The sequence below is a fragment of the Manihot esculenta genome, chromosome 12 (assembly GCF_001659605.2).
Source record: "Manihot esculenta cultivar AM560-2 chromosome 12, M.esculenta_v8, whole genome shotgun sequence".
NCBI classification, from domain to species: domain Eukaryota; kingdom Viridiplantae; phylum Streptophyta; class Magnoliopsida; order Malpighiales; family Euphorbiaceae; genus Manihot; species Manihot esculenta.
Genome location: NC_035172.2, coordinates 17,130,125 through 17,144,793, shown reverse-complemented (window position 1 = coordinate 17,144,793; position 14,669 = coordinate 17,130,125). Strand labels below are relative to the sequence as shown.

Genomic DNA, 14,669 nt, shown 5'->3' with positions numbered 1-14,669 from the left:
ATTGTCACCAATAGTCCTCTACATTCCAAAGTGCCGGGACGTAGAATGGGTACAACCGGTCTTTCTCTTAACATAGCATAGCATACATACCAATGTGCCAGGGACGTAGAATGGGTACAACCTGGACTTTCTCTTACATAGTGCCAGGGACGTAGAATGGGTACAACCTGGACTTCCATACCATCTCATGCCGTAGCATCATCATACCATATGAGGACTAAAGGATCATTCAATAACCAATCCACATCAACATCATAAATGCAATGCAACATATTCGTGAATTCTAATGCAAGCAACCTAATTCATCACATGGCATTCATGATGCATGAACATGCTCAACTGTATAATTCATTTGCTTTAAAAACATAAAGGTTTATTCTACTCACCTCTGGCAGAAGCTCTACTGACTCAGAAGCAGCTAACTCACTGCTGGGGTCCTCGGTTCCTCGGGTCCGAACCTACACAGGTGGACTCAAATGAGGGACCAAACAACTACAACATAACTCTAAAAACATCCCCCAAAAACCCCCTAAAACACCTCAAAACAATCATGCAAAAACATGCAAAGGAAGGCAGAACAGGGCAGGTTCGGCGGCACCTTCGGCGGCCGAAAGTCCCTCCAGAGCCGAAACCCAGGCAGGTTCGGCGGCACCTTCGGCGGCCGAAAGTCCCAGACAGAGACGAAAGTCTCTTTTCGAGGGCAACTTCGGCAGCCGAAAGGCCTGCCTCCCCAGCCATGTTCGGCGGCCGAAAGTTCCTTCGGCTGCCGAACCTGGTTTCTGCCAAAGGGCAGAAACTTGGCTCCTTTATGCACATTTGCCTCCCAAATCTTACAACATGCATATAACTCATCCAAATCATGCAAATATACATACATTGGCTCCTAGGGGCTTCAAACTAACTTAAACCCCAACTACAACACACAACAACAACTCAAATCCAACATACATGCTCAAAACATAACATTAACTCAAAAACCTAACTATGAGCTAAACATGCATTCTACCCCATAGATCTTGCATAAAACTTACTTTAAACATGAAATGAGCTTAAGATCGGCTCTTACCTCTTGAAGATCGAGAGAGAGACGTCCTAAACTCGAAGGTGGGAGATTTTGAGTTCTTGAACCTCAAAGCTCCAAAACTTGCGTTAAACTCGAAAATCTTCAAAACAAAGCAAAAGCTTGTGAAAAACTTGAAAGATTTGGAGGAAAGAACTCAAGGATGGTGAGGAATGGCGGAAGGACTCACCTTGGCCGAAAATGGGGAAAAAGCTCGCCCGTTTTCGGCTAAGGTACCCTTTTATAGTGGCTGGCCAGGCCACGTTCGGGGGCCGAAAGTGCCTCCGCATGCATGCCATGTTCGGCGGCCGAACCTGGACTTTCCTCACTTATGCCTTCGGGGGCCTAAAGCACTCCCGAAGTGCATGCACGTTCGGCGGCCGAACTTTGAGTTTCGACGGCCGAACCTGAGTTTCCTCCAAGGGTGTTTTTATTCAAAAACTCATTTCCTCTTTACTTAAACTCATCAAAAACATTAAAACATTTCATGAAAACATGGTTTTACCCTTCTAGGGGTCTCCGACATCCGAAATTCCACCGGACGGTAGGAATTCCGACACCGGAGTCTAGCCGGGTATTACACTTTCTCTTTTCTTCTGTAACACTCCCCCGCAAGCTGGAGAGTGAATGTCTATCACTCCGAGCTTGGATAATAAGATCTGGAAGGGAATTATACCAAGCGCTTTGGTATGCAGATCAGCAAGTTGGTCAGAAGATTGGACGGGCAAAAGCTTGATAATACCTTGTTGAATTTTGTCCCTAACAACATGGCAATCCATCTCTATATGTTTTGTGCGCTCATGGAATGTTGGATTAGCTGCTATGTGAAGAGCGGATTGATTGTCACAGTAAATTACTGCTGGTTGGCAAAGAGTAGTGACATGTAGATCCTGTAACAGATAAAAAATCCATTGAAGTTCACAAGTGGTAGCAGCAAGTGCCCTATACTCTGCCTCAGAAGAAGAACGAGAAACAACACTTTGTTTCTTAGATTTCCAGCTAATTAGAGACTTTCCAAGAAATACATTATAACCAGTGATAGATCTTCTAGTATCCTCACATCCTCCCCAATCTGAATCACTAAAAGCTGTAAGTTTGAGAGCAGAAGCAGAAGGAAAGAATAATCCCTGTCCAGGAGAAGCTTTAATATATCTCAATACCCTTCGAAGAGCCTGTTGATGATCAATGGTTGGGGATGAAATGAACTGACTTAACTGATGGGTAGCATAGCATAAATCTGGTCTGGTGGTAGTTAGATAGATCAGTTTGCCAACAAGTTTTCGATAAGAGGAAGTATCTGGCAATGGATCACCTTTGTCTTTTGATAATTTCAAAGCTGGATCCATAGGACTCTTAGCAGGTTTGCTTGCAAGAAATTCAGTTTCTGAAAGAAGTTCTAGTGCATATTTTCTTTGACAGAGGGATATGCCAGCCTTAGTCCTAGCAACTTCTAGTCCCAGGAAGAATTTAAGAGTGCCCAAGTCTTTAATCTTGAAAGTAGAATCTAAAAAAACTTTCATCGAGTTAATTTCAACTAAATCATTTCCAACAAGAATTAGGTCATCAACATAGACCAGAATGGCTGTAAATGATTCTGAATTTCTTTTAACAAACAAAGAGTAATCAGCTTTGGATTGGCAATAACCACAAGTAGTAAGGGCTTGAGACAATTTGAAGAACCACTGCCTGCTAGCCTGTTTAAGTCCATATAAAGATTTTTGTAACTTACAGACTTTATTTGGACTATCAGCTTTAAAACCAGGTGGAAGAACCATATAAACCTCTTCATTTAAATCTCCATGTAAAAAGGCATTGTTGACATCTAATTGCTGTAAATGCCATTGATGAATAGAAGCCAAAGCCAATAAGATCCTTACTGTGGTCATTTTAGCTACGGGACTAAAAGTGTCAAAATAGTCTATGCCCTCAGTTTGTGTATAGCCTTTAGCTACTAATCTAGCCTTGTACCTTTCAATGCTACCATCTGCCTTTTGTTTAATTTTGTACACCCATTTACAGCCAATGGGACTCTTATCTATAGGCAAATCTACCAACAACCATGTCTGATTTTGCTGCAAGGCAGAAATCTCAGCAGCCATAGCTTTTCTCCACTCCTCAGTAATCAACAGCTTCTGTATAATTTTCGGGTTCAGTAGTATTAGAAATGCTTAGAGTAAAGTGCAAGTGTGATGGTGACAAAGAATCATATGAAATGACAGAAGATAAAGGATAAAGGACACTAGGAGATTGAGACATATTGAAGTTTGAAGATGTTGAATTGCAATGATAATCTTGTAAATAAGCAGGTGATTTCTTTATCCTTTGAGAGACTCTTGTGAGAGGAATTGAAGACTCACTATGAGGCTCAGGATCTAACTGAGACTCAATAGTAGAAGAAGACTCAGTGGCAGAAGTAGACTCAGGAATATCAACAAAACTAGGCAATTGAACAGAATCGAAATAGTCAAGATCAGAATGCTCATGGTGGATAATAACCTTATTGCTGCATAAGTCTGAGTATGGAAATACATGTTCTTGAAAAGTAACATTTCTGGATAAGAATATCTGTCTGGTCTTCAAATCCATCACAATAAAACCTTTAGTGCCATCCTTATAACCAAGAAACACACATTTCTTGGCTCTTGGATCAAATTTGGTCCTCCCTGATACAAGAGTAGATGCATAACACATAGAGCCAAAGACTTTCAGTTGCAAGTAATCTGGAGGTTTCAAAAATAAAGCCTCAAAAGGTGAATTATCTTGTAAGATGGGAGTTGGAATTTTGTTGATAAGAAAAGCTGAATGAAGAACAGAATAGGACCAAAAAGATTTAGGGAGATGGGATTGAAACAAAAGAGCTCTTGCCACATTAAGGATGTGTTGGTGCTTTCTTTCCACTATTGCGTTCTGTTGAGGGGTCTCTACACATGTTGTTTGATGTATAATTCCCTTACTGTGATAGAATTCAGGCATGTTAAATTCAGGACCATTATCACTTCTTATCTTTTTCAAACTTGTTTCAAACTGAACCTCCACCATTTGAATGAAATTCTGTAATAATTTTCTTGCTTCGAACTTATTCTACATCAAATATATCCATGTATATCTACTATAGTCATCCACCAAAGTAAGGAAATACTTATCTCCATTTATTGAAACAGTAGAAACTGGGCCCCAAATGTCCACATGTACAATGTCAAAAGGTTTAGTAGTTTGGGATTGGCTAATAGGAAAAGGTATTCTCTTTTGTTTAGCTAAATGACATATATCACAAGAATCTGATATATGATCCACAAGTATAGATGGACATTTGGAATGCAAAACTTTGAGTCTAGAAGTAGATGGATGACCAAATCTGTAATGCCAAACACTAAAGGAGTGAGAACCAATGCTGCTGGCAGCTTGAGAAACCTGATTAATATTCTTTTGATGCAACACATATAGGCCTTCCTCGACCTTAGCTGTACCAATCATCCTCCAGGGCTTCATTGCCTGAATGAGACAATAATTGTTGCCAAACACCAAGCAGCATTTAAGAGCAGCAGTAAGTTTAGTGACTGAGATTAGATTGAAAGTAAAGGAAGGAATATAAAGGACATTTGTGAGGCAGAGATCATCATTAAGGCTAATTGTGTAACGACCCGAAAATCGGACCGCTACCGGCGCTAGGATCCGGGTCGACTTAAGGCCGCCAGGACCCGTAGCAAGCCAAACATACATCCTGAAAACCTGTTTAATCCCATACATGATCAACAATCATACATAAAAATTAAAACTTTTCTTTCATACATTCTATCATACGCCAAACTCAACCTGTGCATGCACTGAACATAACCATAATCATAAACTTGACCCCTCTGTGGGATCTCATCAATGCCCCAATGGGCGATATACATGTGTTGAGTTGGCTAAGCATCTATATCATAAAACATCTAAGATCATGTATTTAAAAGGGATAACATATCCATATGGTCAAGCACAACCTCTAATCCTCAATATCAATATACATATCATGACTATACAACTTTACATTTATCTTACAATTTATCATGTCCACTATCTATCTATTACAAACATGAGACTTTACTCTTCTTGACTTCTCTGTCTAGCCCGTACCTGCAATCCTGGGGGATTAGGGAGAGGGGTGAGCTACTAGAGCCCAGTGAGCAGAATAGTGAAATCATATATTTAAAAAAATCTCATGTCATTATGAAATGCAACACATCACAACAAATCACATCTCGGATGGTATTGTCACCAATAGTCCTCTACATAGTCCAACTGTGCCGGGACGTAGAATGGGTACAACCGGTCTTTCTCTTATCATACATATCATAACATACCAATGTGCCAGGGACGTAGAATGGGTACAACCTGGACTTTCTCTTACATCGTGCCAGGGACGTAGAATGGGTACAACCTGGACTTCCATACCATATCATGCCGTAATATCATCATGCCATATGAGGACTAAAGGATCATCCAATAACCAATCCACATCAACATCATAAATGCAATGCAACATATTCGTGAATACTAATGCAAACAACCTACTATATCTCATGGCATTCATGATGCATGGATCATGCTCAAATTCATATTTCATTTATTTTAAAACTTAAGGTTTATTCCACTCACCTCTGGCTAGCTCTGACAAACTCTATAGCAGCTGGCTCACTGCTGGGGTCCTCGGTTCCTCGGGTCCGAACCTACACAGGTGGACTCCAATGAGGGACCAAACATACATAAACATAACTCTAATATACTCCCCAAAAACCCCCTAAAACATCATAAAACAACTACATAAAAACATGCAAGAAATGGCTGGACAGGGCACTTTCGGCGGCAGGTTCGGCGGCCGAAAGTCCCTCCAGAGCCGAAAGTCAGGCAGGTTCGGCGGCACCTTCGGCGGCCGAAACTCCCAGACAGAGGCGAAACTCATGCATGTTCGGCGGCACCTTCGGCGGCCGAAAGTCCCAGACAGAGACGAAAGTCTCCTTTCGGGGGCAACTTCGGCAGCCGAAAGGCCTGCCTCCCCAGCCATGTTCGGCGACCGAAAGTGCCTTCGGCGGCCGAACCTGGTTTCTGCCAAAGGGTAGAAACTTGGCTCCTTCATGCACATTTGCCTCCAAAACTAACCAATCATGCATAAACTTGTTCTAAACATACATACACATCATACATCACATCTAGGGGTCTCAAACTATCAAATACCCCAACTACAACACTTCAACATGCCACATTGTTCAAAAACATAACATTTGCTTAAAAACTCATACAACCCTATACATGCCATTCTACCCCATAAAACAACTTAAAACTTACTTAAAACATCCAATGAGCTTAAGATCGGCTCTTACCTCTTGAAGATAGAGAGAGAGACGACCTAAACTCGGAGATCCAAGCAAATGAGCTCCTGAGTTCCCAAAGCTCCAAAACTTGTCTTAAATGCTCAAAACTTGCAATGAGAGGTGAAAACTCAAGAAAAATGGAGGATATTTGGAGAAAGAACACAAGATCTGGGGAGAGGGAGGTCGGAAGCTAGCTATGGCCGAAAATGGGAGAAAGCTCGCCCATTTCGGCTAAGCGACCCTTTTATAGTGGCTGGCCAGGCGACGTTCGGGGGCCGAAAGTACCTCCGCATGCATGCCATGTTCGGCGGCCGAACTTGAGGTTCGGCTGCCGAACCTGGGCTTCCCTCACTTATGCCTTCGGGGGCCTAAAGCACTCCCGAAGTGCATGCATGTTCGGCGGCCGAACTTTGAGTTTCGGCGGCCGAACCTGAGTTTCCTCCAAGGGTGTTTTTATTCAAAAACTCATTAAATTTTCATACTTAAAACCATGAAATACCTTAAAACATTTTATGAAAACATGTTTCTACCCTACTAGAGGCTTCCGACATCCGAGATTCCACCGGACGGTAGGAATTCCGATACCGGAGTCTAGCCGGGTATTACAAATTGTGCCTGAAAAATGTGATATTAGCTGCTCACCATTTGGTAACTTGACATGAATAGGGTGAATTCTTTTGTAAGAAGAGAAAAGAGACAGAGAAAAACAAATATGATCCGTTGCCCCTGTGTCTAAGAGCCAAAAATGAGACTTGGAAAAACATGACAGTGAGACTGAATTACCTGTGGGAATTGAGACTGAAGCATTACTAGTACTGACTTGGTTAGTGGTGTGTGAAACTGCTAAATCTGAAGGTTGAATTAAAGCTAATAACTGTTGGATTTGCTCTTGAGTAAAAGGAGCACATGATCCACCAGAATTTATAGTTGCCAGCATCTGATACGACTGTACACTCTCATCTGTTTTAGGAGCATCATGCACTGCAATCTGATTGATAGATGAGTTTCTAAACTTAAAACCAGGAGGGAATCCATGTTTCTTATAGCATGTATCCACAGTATGCCTCTGCTTTCCACAGTAGGTGCACACCTTTGCATTGCTAGAAGGATTTTTGTAGAAAGCATTTTTGTTCTGTGACTGATTAAAACTAGTTGCTCTTTGAGAGTTTCCTTCAAGATTTGATGCCTTTGCACTAACAAATACCTTCACATTTTCACCAAGATCCAACTGTCTCTCTTGCTATACAACTAGTGAGAAAACTTTATTTATGGAAGGCAAAGGATCTATAAGCATAATTTGAGATCTAACATGAGTGAATCTATCATTCAGTCCTTTAAGGAAGCGAATTGCATAGTCATTTTTCTAATATGTAGTAAATTTTGCCACAGCACCACAAGCACAAGGATCAGTGCATGTGCAAACAGGTATAGGTCTGAAATTCATTAACTCATCATATAGTATCTTGAGTTCTGTAAAATATTCAGTGACAGTACGATCACCTTGTTTGAAGGCATATATTTCTTCCTGCAGATCTGAAATTCTGAAAATGTCTCCTCGTAAAAATCTTTCTTGAAGATCTTTCCAGATCTCAGATGCTGAATCAATCCATATGATACTCTGTGCGATGGAAGAAGATAAGGATCTTGTAATCCAAGATGAAACTGTTGTGTTGCATCTTTGCCAAGCAACGCGCATCGGATCCGCAATCGGTGGTGCTGGTAGAGTTCCATCAACAAATCTGTATTTGTTTTTGGATAATAATGCCATCTTCATAGCACGAGCCCAAGGGTGATAGTTCTTCTCATTGAGAAGAGTGGACACGAGTACAAGTGACGGATTCTCATTAGGATGAAGGTAGTATGGATTGGATGGATTTTGCAAGTAGTCATTCACTTGATTCACGGCAACAACAGGTTGATTCGCCATTGAAAAAGAAAAGGAGAAGAAAAGAAAAAATTTTCTGAGAAGACGGAAAACGGTTATCGAAGTAGAAGATGGTTATGGAAGCAGAAGAGCTCTGATACCATAACAGAAAAAGAATCGTTAAATGGAGAGAAGAATTGATGGATTTCTCATTGATAGAAGAGGTTTTATATACAAAGAAGAAAAAGAAAAAGAAAAGAGACTGAGCTATTCTAACCAATAGGATAAATACATTTGGATTACAAGTTAACTACCCTTTCTCTTTTCTTCTGTAACAGTCATTCTCTTATTTTTGTTTTTGTGAAATGACATAGAGATGATTTAAACAATTTGTCAAACTAATTTTTTTGAATTTTATGGAGTGTGAATATGTAAAAAAATTAGAGAAAAATGGTATTTTAGTTTTTTAAAAATATTTTTAACAATAAAATAGATAGAGGGACATAATTTTAATGAAATTAAAATTAAAGATTAAATAGTTAAATTTTTAAAATTAATGGACTAATTTATAACGGTGATAAAATTAAATGATTAAATAGTAATTTTTTAAACAGTGAACAATCCAAAAAGGAGGGAATATATGTTATTTAAAAAAAGATTAGTAAAACATGTGAAAATTACTTCACAAAACAATTTTACTATACAAATAAATAAATAAATAATAAAGTTATCCTGCCTTTTTTTTTTTTAGGTTGTCAAAAAGGTCACGGGAGCTAGGAATCAGCATGGGCGGTGTTTCCCGTGCAATAAAATACAAAAATTATCAAAATTTTAAATTATAATTATTTTATTTATTTACCATTATAAATTTATAATAAAATAATGTTATATGTTTATTTCTGTAAATTTATATTAAGACTTCTTTTCCAGGATTTATATTGAAATTGTTTGGAATTAGAAATTAATTAATTACGTCTAAATTTTAATAAAAATAATACTTTATTGGAGAAGCTTATTTCCAAATATTTTAACAAAAATTGCCTTTATAAAAAACCATTATAGATTTAGCTGAAAAATGAAGAAAATAAAAAAAACAAAGACTAGAATTTTTCTTTTTCATTTTAGCCTAAATACTTGATTAAAAATAAATCGTGTAAAATAAAAAAATATAAAAATAAAATAAAATTCTGATTTTCCATTCTTTTTTTCATTGGCCATTTACTGGAGTTTTTTTTTTCTTAAATAATACATAATAATTCTTAAAATTTAAATTAACTATTTTCAAAAACATAATTTTTTATAAAAAATATTCTCTATTTGGAAATAAGTTATGCTATGTGCTATGCAAATGCAGTTAAAAAAAAACCTTAAAATTTATTACTGAGTTATAGTCTGTAATTGTCTTTAAAAATTTCAGTCAAAATTGATATAAATTAAATATAAATGAGATAAAAACAAAGATTATACACATAATTTTATTATTGATTATCATAAAAATTATTTAAAATTGATTATAATAAATTATTAAAATATTATAAATACATATTGCAAAAATTTATTGATATTGATATACAAGTATTAAATGGCACAAAAGTTGGGCAGTTCTATCATAACTATAAAACTGGCAAATTTAAAGGTAAATTTGATTAATGGTATATTTTATTTAGGAATGAGCAATATTTGGTTCAAATTGAAAAAATGGATCGAACTAAATTAATTTAAAAATTCACAATTCGATTCAATTTTCAATTTTAAAATTTCAGTTATTTCAGTTTGATTTGATTTTGATTTGAAAAAATTAAAAAAACTGAATCGAATTGATTCGTAAAAATAGTGTATTATTTTTAATAATTTAGAGATATTATATTATATTAAAATTAAAATATTTCAATTAAATTTTAAAATATTAAAAATAAAGTGTAAAAAATAAAAAAAAATTATTAAAAATTTAAACTAATCAAACCGAATTAAATCAAATTAAATCAAATTAATTTGGTTCGATTTAATTTTTAATCAAAATTAATTTGATTTGATTTTTATAAATATTAAATTTTAATTTTTAATTTATTTAATTCGATTTGATTTTAAATGTAACCTACCGAATGCCTCCTAATTTTATGAACTTGTGAAAAAAGTGTGTGATGAGAAAAGCAAAAAAGAAAAAGAAAATTATTGAATCAGCAAACAGAATTAGGAAAAAGAAACCCTTCAATAGCATGCAATATAATTGGATTTGGATCTCTTTCTTGGTGGGGGGAAAATTTTCCCATTATTTTAGAATCAAACTCATCATGATTCCTATTTTTCAAAGTAAGTGATTGAAAGTTGAATCATCTCCACATGCCAACCTAAATTAAATTAAAATAAAATATAAAAATTTATCATTTAATTTCTATAATATTAATTCCTATTTTTGACTTTTTTAATATTTAATAATTAAAATTTACAAATTAATTAATAAATAAATTTTTTAAATTAACGAATATTTTAATAATTTTTTAGAATAAAGAATTCAAAATCATGAGTTTTTTCCATGGCACACGCTAAATAATAATTTTTTCAATAAAATAAAATACATCCAAAGATCTCTCAGTCTTTCTTGTCGGAAGCAAATTAAAAAAGATATATAGTACTCTGAGATACATTCCATGTGAGCCCCTTCCCTTCTCAGTTCTCACCCTCTCCTCTTACCTCACCAGATCTCTCTTACATTATATAAACATTTGTCTGAGGCAACAACATTGTCTTCACTTGTCTTTTTTGAGGTTCTGGTTGAAAACCCATGATGTGGTTCTTGTTCAAAGCCTTCTCATTTCTCTCTCTCTTCTTGTTATCATCTCTTCATCTCCATTTCCCAGCAACAAAAGCTGAGATTTTGAAGACCACCTTCTTCAATAGCTCTGCAACTGCTGCAGACAGTTTATTTTCCAGGAAATGTAATTGGTTCCAAGGAAAATGGGTGTTTGATTCTTCTTACCCTCTCTATGATTCTTCAAACTGTCCTTTTATAGATTCTCAATTCAACTGCCAGAAGAATGGGCGTCCTGATTGGAACTATCTCAAGTACAGGTGGCAGCCATTCTTGTGTGACTTACCCAGGTAATTAATTAATTAATTTTATATTTAGTTTTTAATAGTCATGATTAATATAAAGAAAATGTAGTTTATGAATTTGTAGTGTTGCAGGTTTAACGGGTTGAATTTCTTGGAGAAATGGAGAGGGAAGAAGATAATGTTTGTAGGTGACTCACTGAGTCTGAACCAATGGCAATCTTTGATTTGTATGCTTCATGCTTGGGTTCCTAATTCAAAGGCTTCAGTCATAAGGCGAAATGGCTTATCTTCAGTCACATTTGAGGTAACTTTTTTAATTTTATTAAATTTGAATCGGATTTAATTTACAATTAAAATCTAAATAAATTGATATGAAATTTAATAAATTTTTTAAAAAATTATATAATCATATATTGCTTGATTCTTGCTTTTAAAAAAAAGGAATTGCTTGGTTCTTACCTGTTTAGTAATGTAGTAGCATTTAATATTTTGATCATACTGAAAACGATGTTCCGATAAAGTAGACAGCGATCAAATATATGGAAGTTTCATTTAACCAAAACAACAATTTTTTTACTAAATCTTTCATTTCTTGATAATACAATAAAAAAAATTAAGAAGCTAAATTTTCATTATTTTTTAATTATTTAGGTTAAAATGAGTTTAACATGAATTTCTTAAATTAATTTAGACAAAAAAAAATATATTTTAAATTGAATATTCTTCCACCCCAATTGTGTACTTGTGAAATCTCCCTCTTTAGTTGAGGTTCAAGTGTGAAGCAGAGTTGAGTTTTAGTTACCAGCAGTAGAAGTGGGGCGTGATTGGTGGTGGGCTTGCTTTTTCCCTCAGTTTGCCGGAGACATGTCTAGTCTACGCTGCACCTTTTATTAATTACTAGGTCTTTCAAATTTTAAACACCAATAAATCTTTTACCTTTTTCTCTCTTTTTAAAAAAATAAATTATATTATAATCCTTTAAATTTTAACATAAATAATTTTTATATTTTTAAAATTAAACAATTAAAATTTTCTATTCCAAATTAAAAATTCTTACATCTATTTTTACTATTAAAAAATATAAAAAAATATTTTTATTATCTTTTTAAATAAATAAACTACACTTAAATTCTTAAATTTTAACATAATTAATAGATCGATTCCTATATTTTTAAAATTATAAATTTAAATCATTCTATAATAAATTCGTTCTCATTTATTATAATTTAAAATTTTTAACTCTGCTTTTTAACTATCCATTTTAATTCTCTTGCTATTGAAAAATATTTCTCGTATATTATATGAAGAATCCAAATTATATGTAGATCAGTGAAAATTTATTGTTTAGATATAATTTTTATAAATTTGATGACATTAATATATATATATATTATGCCAAACTTATTAATTTAATATATGAAATTATTTAAAAGATTGATTTTTTTATATAAAAATGAAATTGATTGTACAAAATAATTAAGTATTATATATTTATTTTGAGCAGGAATATGGAGTGACGATATTACTATATCAAACACCATTTCTAGTAGATCTTGTTAACGAGAAGGATGGGACAATCTTGAAGCTTGACTCAATATACAGCGGCAGAGCATGGATTGGAATGGACATGTTGATCTTTAACACGTGGCATTGGTGGACTCACACCGGAAGAACTCAACCGTAGGATCCATTCTTTTCTTTCTCCTCAGTAATTTTTTAAAATACTTATTTGCATGGCCATTAAACATTTAACTGAACATGGTTAAAAAAAAACAGCTTTTTTTAATTATTTCTTAATAAATTATTGATGTTGTGGATAATTTTTATTAATATGTGTTTATTTTAATTTAGATTTTAAATGTGTAAATATTATTTGTATTGCAGATGGAGATATATGCAAGAGGGTAATAGAAGGTATAAAGACATGAACCGATTGGTTGCTTTTTATAAAGGACTCACCACATGGGCTAGATGGGTCAATAGATATGTTGATCCTTCTAAAACCAAGGTCTTCTTCCAAGGCATATCTCCCACTCATTACGAGTAAGCAAACTCCCTACTTCTTTGTAATTATTATCAAATCTCATCACTCTGTTACTATATTTTATAAAAATAAATTCTTTAATTTTTTATTAAATATAAATTATTTTTTAAAAATAAATAAATGTTTAATTTCATAAAATTACAGAGACTTGATAATAATTTTTTTTTTTACTTTAATTTAACATATCATATTTTAAATACGTGGATTTTGATTTAAGCTCTGTTTGGTGATAAAATAATTAGGGGGAAGGATTGGAACCAACCCATGAAGTCATGCCCTGGAGAGACACAACCATTTTTTGGATTAAGATACCCATCAGGCATGCCGATGGCTTGGGTTGTGGTTAAGAAGGTATTGAGCAGGATAAATAAACCAGTATTTTTATTAGATGTCACCACCCTGTCACAATATCGAAAGGATGCTCACCCATCAGCCTATAATGGCAACCACAAGGAAGATTGCAGCCATTGGTGTCTACCTGGACTGCCTGATGCTTGGAACCAGCTTCTATATGCAGCTCTCTTCAGCTGACATGCATTTTCATTAATTAGGATTAATAATCTTTCAAGGCAATTAATTATTTTAGAAAATCATTGGTTAATTGGATGATAGGGAGTTAAAATTTCCTTTCTTTCTTTCCATTTTTCTTATGCAAGTAGACAATAAAGAGAAGGGGGAGAAGGCCTGATGCTTCAACTGTAAATTTTAAATTATGGTTTTGGCAATAAAGCTGTTGCCGTGGAAAAGTATGAAATATCTTATGATGTCTTCAAGGATAATTTACAGTATAGTCTTTAAAGTTTAATAAAACTTTATTTTTTTAATAATAAATATTTTATTTTTTATTTTTTATTTTATTAACAGAATAATTATTTTATTAAATTTATTATTAATCGACTGTTAATTGAAGAAGTGACATTTTACAGTGACTAAATTACTATAAATATTAAAACTGTAAGAATTAATTGTTATAAATTATTAAAATTAAAGGTAGTAATCTGTTATAAAAAGTAAAATTTAAAAAATTAAATTATTATAGTTTCAGATTTTTTTTTTAGAAAATAATTTATATTTAAAAAATATTTTATGTAAAAAATATTTTTAATAAAAAATATTTTTATCAAGACCAAGTAAATAAACTGAAAGTAAAATAAAAAGGAGATTTTAAGTGTATTTTTTTCAAATTACCTATTTACACCATTTTCTGCAAAATAAGATCAAAATCACAAAATTAGACAGAAAAAGTGTAAATTAACATTAATAACAACACAATAAAATGGTCTAAATTTGGACTAA

At 34.1% G+C, this 14,669-nt stretch overlaps 1 protein-coding gene across 2 annotated transcripts; it reads left to right on the top strand.

The window, feature by feature from the left end:
• The first annotated feature begins 10,915 nt into the window (after positions 1 to 10,915).
• LOC110628031 (protein trichome birefringence-like 39) lies at positions 10,916 to 14,200 on the top strand. 2 transcript variants are annotated; one of them, XM_021774471.2, is made up of 5 exons: positions 10,916 to 11,374; positions 11,462 to 11,633; positions 12,834 to 13,009; positions 13,214 to 13,372; positions 13,616 to 14,200. In XM_021774471.2, the coding sequence occupies exons 1-5, from the start codon at positions 11,058 to 11,060 to the stop codon at positions 13,902 to 13,904; spliced, it is 1,113 nt and encodes a 370-aa protein (XP_021630163.1). In that variant the 5' UTR covers positions 10,916 to 11,057; the 3' UTR covers positions 13,905 to 14,200. The 2 variants fall into 2 exon arrangements, with proteins under 2 accessions (XP_021630163.1, XP_043804574.1); XM_043948639.1 differs by having other exon boundaries at positions 11,237 to 11,374; positions 11,454 to 11,633.
• Positions 14,201 to 14,669: the final 469 nt, after the last annotated feature.